The sequence below is a fragment of the Acanthochromis polyacanthus genome, chromosome 1 (genome assembly GCF_021347895.1).
Source record: "Acanthochromis polyacanthus isolate Apoly-LR-REF ecotype Palm Island chromosome 1, KAUST_Apoly_ChrSc, whole genome shotgun sequence".
NCBI lineage: Eukaryota > Metazoa > Chordata > Actinopteri > Pomacentridae > Acanthochromis > Acanthochromis polyacanthus.
Genome location: NC_067113.1, coordinates 55,626,884 through 55,639,405, shown reverse-complemented (window position 1 = coordinate 55,639,405; position 12,522 = coordinate 55,626,884). Strand labels below are relative to the sequence as shown.

Sequence of the window (12,522 nt, the reverse complement as noted above, 5' to 3'; positions counted from 1 at the left end):
TTTGCATGTTCTCCCTGTGCATGCGTGGGTTTTCTCCGGGCACTCCGGCTTCCTCCCACAGTCCAAAAATATGCTGAGGTTAATTGATTACTCTAAATTGTCCATAGGTGTGAATGTGAGTGTGATTGTTTGTCTGTATATGTAGCCCTGCGACAGACTGGTGACCTGTCCAGGGTGTCCCCTGCCTTCGCCCGAGTCAGCTGAGATACACCCCCTGCGACCTTAGTGAGGGTAAAGCGGTGTATAGAGAATGGATGGATGGATAGATTTCATGTATGTAGCTTTGTAGAAAGATGACATCTCCATACTTCATTCTGTGTATAAAGCTTTCTCTATACGGTCAGGGGAAATTGTCATCACTCAGCACCAGACGTATTTGAATTTAGATAAAACTAAAGGTGTGATTGGAGCATTAACCTCAGTCTTTTTTTAACTTCAGCTGTGGTGTGTGTGTGTGTGTGTGTGTGTGTGTGTGTGTGTGTGTGTGTGTGTGTGTGTGTGTGTGTGTGTGTGTGTGTGTGTTCTTGTACTTGCTACATGGTGAGGACCAATTTCTGCATTTAACTATCAAAGTGAGGACATTTTTACAAAGTGAGGACATTTTGGCTGGTCCTCACTTTGAAACAGCCATGTTTGAGGGTGAAGACTTGTTTTTAGAGAACAGGTATGAATTGAGGTTTGGTTAGGGTTAGGGTAAGGATTAGGGTTAGGCAATCAGTTGTGATGGTTAAGGTTAGGGTAAGGCTCTAGGAAATGCATTATGCCTATGGATGTCCTCACTAAGATAGAAGTACAAACATGTGTGTATGTGTGTGTGTGTGACAAGCACCTAAATCCACTTACCTATCGAGCTGACTCTGGTCGGCGGTCCTCCAATGCTGGAGGGGGCAACGCTGTGCTTCATGGAGCCGGCGGGGCCCAGCTTGGTGGCGGCAGCAGCAGCAGGGACCTGTGGGGAAGTTGGGGGGGAGTTGGGTGACTTGCTCTCGGATGCCTTAGGCTTGGCCGACAGGTTCAGTGGCTGTGCACCCTCACTGTCCTGCAAAAACCAAAACAGCACAGTTTCGCCCGCTGTGACCACCGTTGGAATTTGGAAGCGGGAGGCAGGGGAGGGCGAGGGGGCAGGAGGAGGAGGAGGACCCCTCGCCCTCCCTCACGGAGACCAATGGAGGCTTTGACACGTGCTAATTAAACAGGAGCCCATGCACAGCAATCTGAGGCAAGCCTGGCGGGGGGAAACTGATGACGAGGTGCATGCCACTGCCTGTCTTCAAACAGCTTCGTGATACAATATTTCATACAAAAAAAAGAAATATCAACATGTTTTGGTGCAAACCACTGACATTTACATGCAAAGTAACCAACCAGCAGAGTCATGCAAGTGCACACTCCACATGCAGCAGTCATGCTTCAAACAAGGTCACTTCACTGACAAGACATCAAACCGTCCTTTGGACAAAGAAAAACACCTTACGGAGACCATCTTTAGAGGCGTGACACTCGAAACACACTGTATCGAACATCGAACAGAAAAGAGGACTTTCTGTCAATTCAGTGTGAATTTGGTTCATTTGAAACGGGTCGCAGTCGAAGACAACGGTCTCAAAGACGACCCAGCGAACGATCAATACAACTTTTAAAGGAGCCGTTTGTAGACGCCAGCGGTATTTGTTAAATTCCTCCTCACTCTGCAGCAACAACTTCAACACAACAGTAAGTAAAACCCGGCATGTGGACCACCGCACGACGCTGGAGGCTGTTATCACGTTAACTGTCATGGCAACATCGCCCCTGCTGACGACCTAATCCAATCAGGGGGGACCTCGGAGGGTCACATGACAGGAAGGGAGGAATTAGATCGCGGAGGGGCCAGATGTACGCCGACCACTCTGTGTAATTAAAACGCCGCAATTAAAAAGCCAGACACAACATGGGGGCAAGGGACAGCTTAATGGACCGGCAAGTTACAGATACACTACAATAGTGTCAAAACGGGGGTTGTGTTGGTTGCTTTGCTTCATGATTTGAAATAAAAAAAAACCTGAATCAACTCTCAGCATTACAGGTGTGCTTCTGTCGAGAAACTGAGACCTTACAACGGAACAGAATAGACACATTATTTGTCTTTATTTTCTGGTCATTAGTCTAATTGCTGCTTAAACTGGCATACAGTGGGATCCAAAAAAAAGAAAAAGAAAAGGCGAGAAAGTATTGTGTGTGCGGCATATCCACTCATTAAGGCCGACTTTCCCCTGATTCCCACTCCTTGAGTCGTACTAAGCCTTATGAGCCCCTCACAACTCAATTAAGCCCTTCCAATTAAGCCCCTTGCATACGTGTGTGTGCGCGATCGCCGGTTTGTGTGCGATGAGGCCTAACCGGATTGTCCTTCATTAGGGGGGTCTTTCTAAATAGACGGAGGACCCCCAAAGATGCCTTCAGTGAGACAATGGGCCGGAGAAGAAGAGGGAAAAGAAAGGAGGGGGAAAAAAAACGAGCTGGGGGGATCTTCTCAATCCTGACCCATATTATGGTGGGCTTTGGCTGGAAACGCGTTTGAATATTTATTACAAATAGATAATGCCTCTTGTACAGTGGAATGGGGGAGTTTCCTCTTCGCGCCAAACCAAATCCTGTGGTGGGAAGGTGGCCAACCTGCATTATGCCAGTGTGGAGGAATTAGTTTAGACAGTGGAGCTGAGAGGCTTGGACCGACTTGTTTGTGTGTGTGTGTGTGTGTGTGTGTGTGTGTGTGTGTGTGTCATTGTGAGACATTGTTCAACAAGCTCTAAATCTCATGACAGTGTGTGTGTGTGTGTGTGTGTGTGTGTGTGTGTGTGTGTGTGTGTGTGTGTGTGTGTGTGTGTGCGCGTGTGTGTGCGTAGCCTCTAAAGCCTCTCGGAATCTCGAATTAATACAATTGCTTTTGTGTCTCTCTTGGCTGATGAAACAGTCTCCAGCTTTGAGACCGAAAACATGCAGAGTGACAGCGAGAGCCAGAGGGACGGAGAGGAAGCAGAAGGGGAGAGATAATGCTCATGAACGAGTGTGTGTGTGTGTGTGTGTGTGTGTGTGTGTGTGTGTGTGTGTGTGTGTGTGTGTGTGTGTGTGTGTGTGTGTGTGTGGGCTGCATTTCACTTCTGCGGATGCCGACATGCGAAAAGCGACATCAGGGTTCTGCATCTTATCACGGGAGCTGACGGTTCAATTAACAGGACAAGTGTGTGTGCCGCTACCGTTTATCCCGGTCGGGTCTCGCTGTGTGTAGGTGTGTGTTGCCATGGTCATGTCAAGACCTTTAAATGTGCCTCCCTTTATTCATCTCTCTCTTTTCCTTTGCTTTCCTCTCCTTCCCCTCATTCAGCTCCATGTAAGTGGCTGTTCAGATATTAATTATATTGTCATATCAAATTCTATTAGACGGCGGAGTAAACACATTCTTATCTGGCACCGATTCAACCTTCCTCCACTTCACATTTTCAACTAATTAGTGTATTTGGAAGGGACAATCGTGATTGTTTTCTATTTGCCTGCTTTATTTTTTTCCCTTAATTGCAACAGGCCTGTTGCCTCGTCGCTACCTGTCAGACTGAAAGACTTATTTAGCGTCTGAATTGTGAGTCAGTTCTGAATGTGTTTGATAAGAAAACACTGGTAGACTTTTAATCCTCTGAACACCCCAAACTCACCAGCAGGTTTGAAATGCATGTTTTTGTTTTTGTTTTAATTCTGAAAAATTACACCATTTATCAGAGCCAAAATCTGCAGAAGCAGACTTTCTGACAGTCCTTGAACTCATCATGTGGGATTTGTAGTTTCAGCTTGATCAAAACCACTACATATTTTATTTTTTTTAAAAATCACAGAAAATACAGTATTTGCACTAAACAGATTACGTAAAAAATTAAAAATTCTGTGTTCTTTGCTTCAGACGTGAAGTCATTAGTGACTCTGCTGTGACCAAAAGTCACATGATAAAAATGCATGGACTTTTCATCTGAACTGGGCTGAACAACAGACTGTGTGTACACAGAACAGAGAAATGACAAGTATGGAGACAAAATATAAATATAGGTAGTAAAATACATATAATTTGTAGAACCATTACTTTCTCAGTATTGGTAATACCTGTGGACACTTGGAAAAAGGTCCCATGTGTTAATTCCAGGTTTCATCAGTTTTTGTAAAATCAATAATCCAAGAAATAATTGTTTTGACTTTTTAAATGATTTATAACATAAATTTGATATAAAGCAAAAAAGAGAATTTTGAGTTCTCTCTACTTCTAGTCATAGTTGTTCTGTTTCCATCGAGGTGCAGGACTTTCTATTGCAAAGAAAAATGAGCCCACAGCGAGCAAAAATGCCCAGAAACTGTTTGGGGTTCACAGGGTTAAGAGGTCATACTTGTATAGTTACATTAGTCTAATAGAGTGCATTAAGTGAATTTCTTAAATGTATCCACTAATAATGTATAGCACATTTTACATGGTCATTATTGGATGTATGTGCATTATGCAGTAATAGAAGACACATTCAGATCTTTCACTTACTGTGAGTAGAAGTGATAATACACACTTTTACTCCCTAAGTAAAAGCATGGCTTTTAAAATTTTACCACCTATCATGACTGACTAAAAGTGCTGTTTATTGTGTTCATTATATTATTAGAATATTTTGTCAGATCAATTAATATGCAAGAAATATCTCAAAATTTAGACCTGATGTTAACGATGCCATCTGTAATGATGTATGAGATATTAATCTGCAAGTTAGAATAAATAAAGTGGATTAAAAATGACATTATTTCTCTCTTAAAAGGGAACTTCGTTTTTTTTCAACCTGGGGTCTGTTTTCATATGTCATTTCATACATGTGAGCGATGGAGAAATGAATTTTCGACATAGCTCCAGTATTTAGCCAGGCAGGCAGCTTAGCAGCTCAGCTAGCAGCTCAGCTAGCGAAAAGTATGAGGCAAGAGGCCCAACCGCGTTGATTACCATCGCCAGGTAATGTGGAGGTTTTCGTTCACTTGTTGAGACTATCCGAGCCGGTCAGTGTGGGAAAAAAAAGCACGTTAGGGCAGACTTTAACGCGGGGGGGCCTCTTGCCCCATACTTTTCGCTAGCTGAGCTGCTAAGCTGCCTGCCTGGCTAAATACTGGAGCTATGTCGAAAATTCATTTCTCCATCACTCACATGTATGAAATAACATATGAAAACAGACCCCAGGTTGAAAAAAAACGAAGTTCCCCTTTAAATGCAGATAAAAGGAGGCATTAGGTGACATAGAATGGATATACTGAGGAGAGCCAGATAGTACTTGAGTACAGTACTTGACTGAGTGTCCTTCATCCACTGCGTGTACATGATGCATGTCAGTGAGTGGGCTACATATGGTGCATCACTCGGATCACACTATTGTATGAGTCTGTATGCATGCCTGCCTACATCTGAGGATCCACTCTTGCATATCAGAAAGCTGCATGTTGGCTACAGTGATTTGTGTGCGAGGAGGGGGGTCAGTATAGTGTCTTGTTCTACACCTGTGTGTGTATATGTGTGTGCATTTTTTGAAAAGTGTGTGTGTCCGTGTCTCACCCGAGGGTAAAGCACTTAAGCGGTGTGCGCCTGAGTCCAAACAGCTGTGAGCGGCGGCAGGCACTGGGTCTCTAAATGACTGGAGACCTGAGATAGAGCCCACAGGGGGAGCACACCTCTGAAATATACATGTCACTCGACCGGAGACGGAGCGGGAACGAGCGAAGGGGCGCTTCGGTGGTCAGAAAGAAAGGAAAGGAAGATCTTTAAAAACTCCGCAGAGCACTCGTCTAATGTTTGTCAACTGCTCAGTGGTCAATCGGCCATTTTGGCTCCCGCCGGGGTCCGAGTCGGTCCACTCCCCAGTCGGTCACTCCCACTGGACCGGTGGAGGCCATTTCAACTCCCCACTTTCCCTCCACCACAGGCCACAGCTCTTGCCTAACTCCATATATATGGTAATAAAATGTGTGTGACAGTGGGGAGTGATGGTTGTAGTGTGTTTGTGGCTGATGGACAAGGAGGCAGGGGTCAACGACAAGCTTCAATCTGTGCCATGAGTTGCCCGGCCAGAGTGTGGACGCAGGGGTCGGTCAAGAAGAAAGCAAAGAAACAGACGTAGTAAGGGAATGTAAGGAAAGGAAACGGGAAATTTGATTCATGTGGCAGAAAGTGGAGCAAAAAATTGGAATTCAGATGGTCAAACTCTGTGGGATTTCGACAGCGTTGGACGAATATGATCCTACGTGTGTGTCTTCACATATCGTAGAGGTGGACTGGAGGGTTGGGGAGGTGGTCAAAGTCCCAACGGTCCAAACCAGATATTCATAGAATTCCACTTGGATGGACACGAGGCTTGTCTTCGCCCCTATTGGGCAGCCAGCCGAGAAAACGACACGAAACACCAATACATCCTGAAATGTGCCGCCACCAGATAGCAGCTGGAGTTTTGTGATAAAGTTAGGCTGTTTGATTTGCAGAAGTGAGGGAGAAAACTGCAAGTTTTGTCATGTCGGAGCTGCTCAGGACACTTGTTTGATTGGAAAAATTAATCAACAAAACTCTACAGGATGCAATGTAAACAAGCTCAGGACCACGTTGTCAGCTCATGCATTGCAGTGAAACACAATCTGGTTTACTCTCTCACACTGTGTGGCAACTTTAGCTAGAACAAAGTGGACATGGTTACTGTAATTAGGCTGCAAAAGTCATAAATGAGTTCAGAATATTGTATTTTCCTGAATTATCAGGAAGAATTTCAATTTAGTTTCTACAGAAATCAACTTGTATCAAGGATTTTGAGGATTTTAAAGCACTCTGCAAGCAGATTTCTATTGTATTTGAAGAAAATAAAGCTTTAATTTAGAAACGAAAAGAGATTTGATGTCCAATAATAAAAATTGAACGCTATTTCCTTTAAAATTATAAAATAGTGATTAACCCTCTGAACCCCATGTTCAAAGGCATTTTGTCTTTTAAAAAATGCCAAAATTACACTATTTACAAAGCCTGAAACTGTAAAATTAAAAATAAAAATAATTGTCACATTTTCTACTTTCTGACGATCCCTAAACTAATGTTGTGTGCTATTTTGTTGGAAAATTTGACCAAAACTAAGCTTAAAATCGTGATAGTTAATGAAACTAATTTGACTCTACATGTCTCGTTTAAAAATGTTCCAAAAATAAACCATGTGCACTACCAACATTTTGTAAAAAACTAAAAATTCTGTTTTTTTTCTTTGCAACTGTGATGCCAAGAATGACACAGCTACAACTGACAGTGACATGACAAAAATTCAGAGACTGGTCGGATGAACTGCAGGCAGTGTAACACCAATTAGCAAATATTTCTATAGAGTGTAGAGTCACTACTAATTTTTCGCTGCTATTAACATTTGTGTGCACTTGAAGAAATATTGTACATGTTAATTGTAAAGAATAAAAAAATGTAACTTTAGTTATTTTGTTTTTTGGATTTATGGTATTATAACTTTCTTAAACTATGCTAAATACATTTTTGAGTTCTCTCTGCTTTGTGCCATGATTGTTCTGTTTTCATAGAGGTGCAGGACTTTATATTACAGTAAAAAAAAAAAAAGAACCTACAATGAGTAAAAATATGGCAGAGCCAGAAACCGCTCAGGGTTCAGAGGGTTAATATTGACCAAGCAGCCTTGTTAAGTCCAATTTTTTGGTATTTAAACACACAAACATGCCCACACACAGGCAAACACGCACGGATACGGTTATATTTTTTGCTTACCTTGGTCTTGTTGGGTGGCGGGGAGCTGCGGCCCTTGTCGCTCTGTGGGTGTGTGTTGGTGGGTGGGGAGTGTGTGCCCAGGTTGGCCTGAGGAGGGAGGCTGCCTCCGTGCTGCTTGGCCCCCGGGGAGACCTGCATGGCTGCCAGCTGGGCGGCATACAACTGCTGCAAGGTCCGACAGACAGGTAGAGAGAGGGAGACAGGCAGGGAGGGAAGGAGGTGGGTCGAGGGGGTGAGGAGGCGGCGGTGGATAGGGGGGGCATAAAAGAAAGAAAAGGGAGAAGAAAGGGATGACATGAATAAATGAATACTCGAGAGCGCACAAAAAAAAAGACAGAGAAGCTGGCTAAAAAGCTCTGGAAGAAGAGGCCATTAGTGGCTCGGCCTCTGTTTGTGTGACAGAGGGACATCTCTACTGTCATCCTCCCCCCTCCATCCTCACCCCATGGGAGAAGCGCTAACAGCCTCTCTGACAGGCCCAGAGATGGCCCATGTCCCCTCCAGGTGCATCGTGGGAGAAAGGCAAACATTCCAGGCTATCGAGGTCACGCCGGAGAGCCCGGCTCTCGCTCAAGGTGAAAAAAAGTGATGATGGAGGAGGAAAAAAAAAAACATAGAGAGAGAGAGAGACGGGAGAGATTTGTGAAGCTACATGCCAGATGGGACATGCCAGAAGTGTCTTGTGGCCCTGTGATGTTTTCAGCGACGACAATAAGACGCAAATAGGTAGAAAACGAAGATAAATTGATTCAATAACTGCTGCGCTGGGAGACAAAAAAACCCAAATCATTTTCCCTTATTCTTATTTATGTATTTAATTAATTTCCAATTAAATAAAAGCATTATGGTGTGAGCTGCTATGGTGTGAACATACTCTGGGATATTTATGCAATACCATTGTATCACACAAAACAGTCTCTGGCCAGTATTTCCACAGCAACAGACACGGCGTAATATTCACAACTTGGAAGCAGCTTCAATATTCATAAATGCTTCTTTCTGTCTCTCTGTCTTCCTCCTCAAAATCATCCTGCAAAGCTCAATTACTTTCATGTCGGCTAATACAAATCTCCAAGACGCTGTGTTTTCTTTTTGTTTTTTGTGTGTGTGTGTTGCTCAGAATTGTCATTCCTCCCTCTGAAGAGCAACAGAACGGTTGTTTTTATGAGAAGTAACTGATGTGTTGTTTTTTTTTTGAATAGTTATAATTGTTATTATTTATTTCTGGTGGAATATTTTTCTGGAAGACGACCATCCTTTTTTTTTTGAGTTTAACTTCCGTCCTTCTGTTGGCGCTTGGCTGCCGGCCACCGGCGTCAAACAAAGGCTGGTTTATGCAAATGGACAAGGAAGAGATGCTGTCACTGCTATTTCTCTATCCATCTCTCTCTGTCGGTTTGTAGCTCTCTCTATCTCTCTTGACAGCCACATTAGCTCCTGCTCTCCTCTGCTATCTTAAATAAAGACATTTATCTCAACAAGAAGGAAAAAAAAACATTCAAACTGGCTGCAAGAATGCTCACACAAAGACATACTTTTTGGAAAAATGTCATATTTGAATGTGTAATCGTCTTTGCCCGACTGTCACTCACATGTGGCGACAACAATATTCACCATCCAACAATGTTTTCTGTTTCTGCTGCTTTTATTGAATTCCCAAACTTTTATTTTCACTCTAAAAGCAGACACCTGCCACTGCAATGAGGAAAATTGTAGTTTGTAGTAAAAACAAATATTTCCACATTTGATTTCTTCGAGGCTTTTCTCATGAGTGCAGTAATTTTAAAAAGTTTAAGAAAATAAGCAAGAGAACATTTCTTTTGTTAAAAATATCAGATGGCATAGATTAGAGTTTGACTGATGCTGAATATCTGAAGCAGATACCAACTTCAGGGAGTAAGACATTCCGCTATATTGACTGGTATTGTTCATATATACAGTACACATATAAGTTTCTGATTTATAGGAGAACTTTGTCAATTCAGCACATAAGAATTTAGTATACTTGTCTTTTGTCAATCAGTTTAGGCAAAAGAGGGAAACGGATGCCATGAAAAGTAGAGTTCTACCGATATTTTCTAGATTTTTGGATCTGGTGCAGAGTAAAAATGTATCAGCTATTCTTTGTATGAATACATATGTTAGAGTAATAGTGAAAAGGGAAAATGATAGAGTCATGGTCAGTTAACTTTCCTAGTAGCAATTTACAATGAAGACACCACTTGACTCTGCACCGCTGTCTGCTCAACTACATGCGCTGCAGACAGTATTGAGTGTAACAGTGGAGTCGGAGCTGCTCTGTTGGACAAATCATTCCCAGTGTCTTTATCTGAAAGAGAAAGTTTTCCTGTGGGCGTATATTTAGGTAATACATATACTGAAACATGATGTATATGTATATGTACATGTGATGTGTTGCACAAACTAGTAGCAATGCATCATGAAGACACCGCTTGACTCTGCACTACCGTCTGCCCAGGTTCATGCGTGCTGCAGACTGTATTAAGCGTATTGTAAAGAATGAAGTTGGAGCTGCTCTCCTGGACACTGTTTCTAAATCATTTCAAGTATCTTTTTCTGTATGAGAAAGTTGTCTTACCAGCTTTTATTGGACAACAGATACACCAATACCGATTTATCAGTGATAGGCTGATATCCAGTAATGATATCAGCCAGCAATGTGTTGCATACACTATTACTAATGCACCATGAAGGCACCGCTTGACTCCGCACCACCATCTACTCAGCTGCATGCGCTGCAGACAGTACTGGGCATAACGGAGTCAGAGCTGCTCTGATGGACAAACTATGTGATTATGGCATTTTTAAATCATCTGAAGGATCTTCTGGTGTGACAGAAAGTTTTTATATTGGACGACAATTACGCTGATACCGATATATCAGATCGATACTGGACAATGATATCAGCAAGCAGTGTGTTGCACAAACTAGTAGCAATGTGCCATAGAGACAATTTTTGACTCTGCACCACCATTTGCTTTAATACAGAGTATTGTAAACGGTGTCGGAGCAGTTCTGGCAGACAAACTATCTAATTATGCCATTTTAAAATCACCTCAAGGATCTTTTCTACGACCGAAAGTTTTTATATCAGATGACAGTTACACCGATACCAGTAGATCAGTGTTAGGCCGCTATCAGCAGATGTATCAGTCGGGCTAAAGTATAAATTCATCAAATGCTTTGGTTCTATGTTATTTGTTTATTAATCAGCAGTGTCAGCATCTGTTGCTGGATAAAAACCAAGAGGAAGGATGACAACTGCTTAACTTCAAACATGCTCTTTCACACATATCTATATTTGTACATAGGTAAATACTCATTGTTGATTTGGTTTAAATGCAATGCAGTTTTTTGTATAAGTACTTTAAAAGCAATGAAAGTCAAATTTCTTGTTTGTGCTCACATACTTTCAAATAAAGTCAATTCTGATTAAGAAGCATATATGACACTTTCTGTAGTGCTGATAGTGTCGCCGCTGCTGCTGCTGCTGCTGCTGTTGTGGTGTAAATCAGTGAGGACCAGCTTCAACGAGATCAGATTCGCCGCCTTTCGCTCATTTCTCTTCAATTAGCTGCACTGTAAATCCTGGAGAGGAGTGGTGTTGAGGGGGTTGGAGGTGCAGCCGAGCATGAACACCTCCTCCTCCTCCTCCTCCCTACTAGCCAAACCCCCCCAGCGAGTGGACCACAGGCGGTGTGTGTGTGTATGTGTGTGTGTGCCATATTCGGACCAGTGGTTCAAAGGCCTCTTTATTTGCGGACTGAATTGAGTTCCATTACAAGGCCAGCTCCCGTCACTCAAAGCCTGCTCAATGGGCCGGCGAGCAATGACACACACACACACTCACACACAGATACACAAACACACACACACACACAGATACACAAACACAAACACACACACACACACACACGGTACAGAGGGCAGAGGCACTGTGGAGCGCGCCCAGAGCGTCGCCACGACGACATGCATGTCAACAAACAGGAAGTGACAGCGCAAAGCCCCCTGGGGTGACTGGAGGAGCGAACACACACACATACACAGTGTGTGAGCGAGAAGGAGGGGTGAATGCAATCGTAGTTGCAGGACGAGACGAAGGAATTTGAAATGTCACTCACTAGCCAGGCACACTGCTGAGCCGAGTGTTTGTGTTTGTGTGTGTGTGTGTGTGTGTGTGTGTGTGTGTGTGTGTGTGTGTGTGTGTCTAATCTCCTAATGTGAGACCAACAATATCTGCATATGTTTGTGTGCACGTGTCGACACCCCTACATGTGTGTTTGTGCTTATTGACGGGAGGTGAAAAGGTGACTATTGGTGTTCTCGGCCTGAAGACGTCGGGTGATTGTTTGGTATTAGTGCTATTGACGTTGTCTGTGTCTGTGTGTGTTTGCCTGTGTGTGTGCGTCATAGACACACACAATAAGCCGTCTCTTGTTGTGCCGTTTTTCCTGTCATCTGTCAGCGGGGATCTGTGTGTGTGAATCTTGGTCAATAATCTGCAGCTTTAGTCAGATTACGAGCTCGCCTGATCTTTGTTGTCGGAGTTAGCGGCGCTTCAGAGGAGTCTGAGCTCTATTGTTTACATGGACACAAAGACCATTGTATTGATCGTAATGGATTTCTCTCTACGTGTCTCTTTGACCGTGTGTTTTTCAATTGTGGGGTTGTTTTTTTGACAACGAAAGACAAAAAAA

At 43.1% G+C, this 12,522-nt stretch overlaps 1 protein-coding gene across 7 annotated transcripts in view; it reads right to left on the bottom strand.

The window, feature by feature from the left end:
* sox5 (SRY-box transcription factor 5) overlaps nt 1-12,522 on the bottom strand; it is a 142,894-nt gene that overhangs the window by 18,530 nt on the left and 111,842 nt on the right. For 5 of the 7 annotated variants that reach the window (XM_051953450.1, XM_022217910.2, XM_022217926.2 and 2 more), the window contains 2 exons: nt 7,805-7,969; nt 844-1,039 (listed from right to left, as the gene is read on the bottom strand). In XM_051953450.1, coding sequence (XP_051809410.1) covers nt 844-1,039; nt 7,805-7,969 — 361 coding nt within the window. The remainder of the gene's footprint in view (nt 1-843; nt 1,040-7,804; nt 7,970-12,522) is intronic. The other 2 variants (XM_022217934.2, XM_022217942.2) reach the window with 1 other exon arrangement.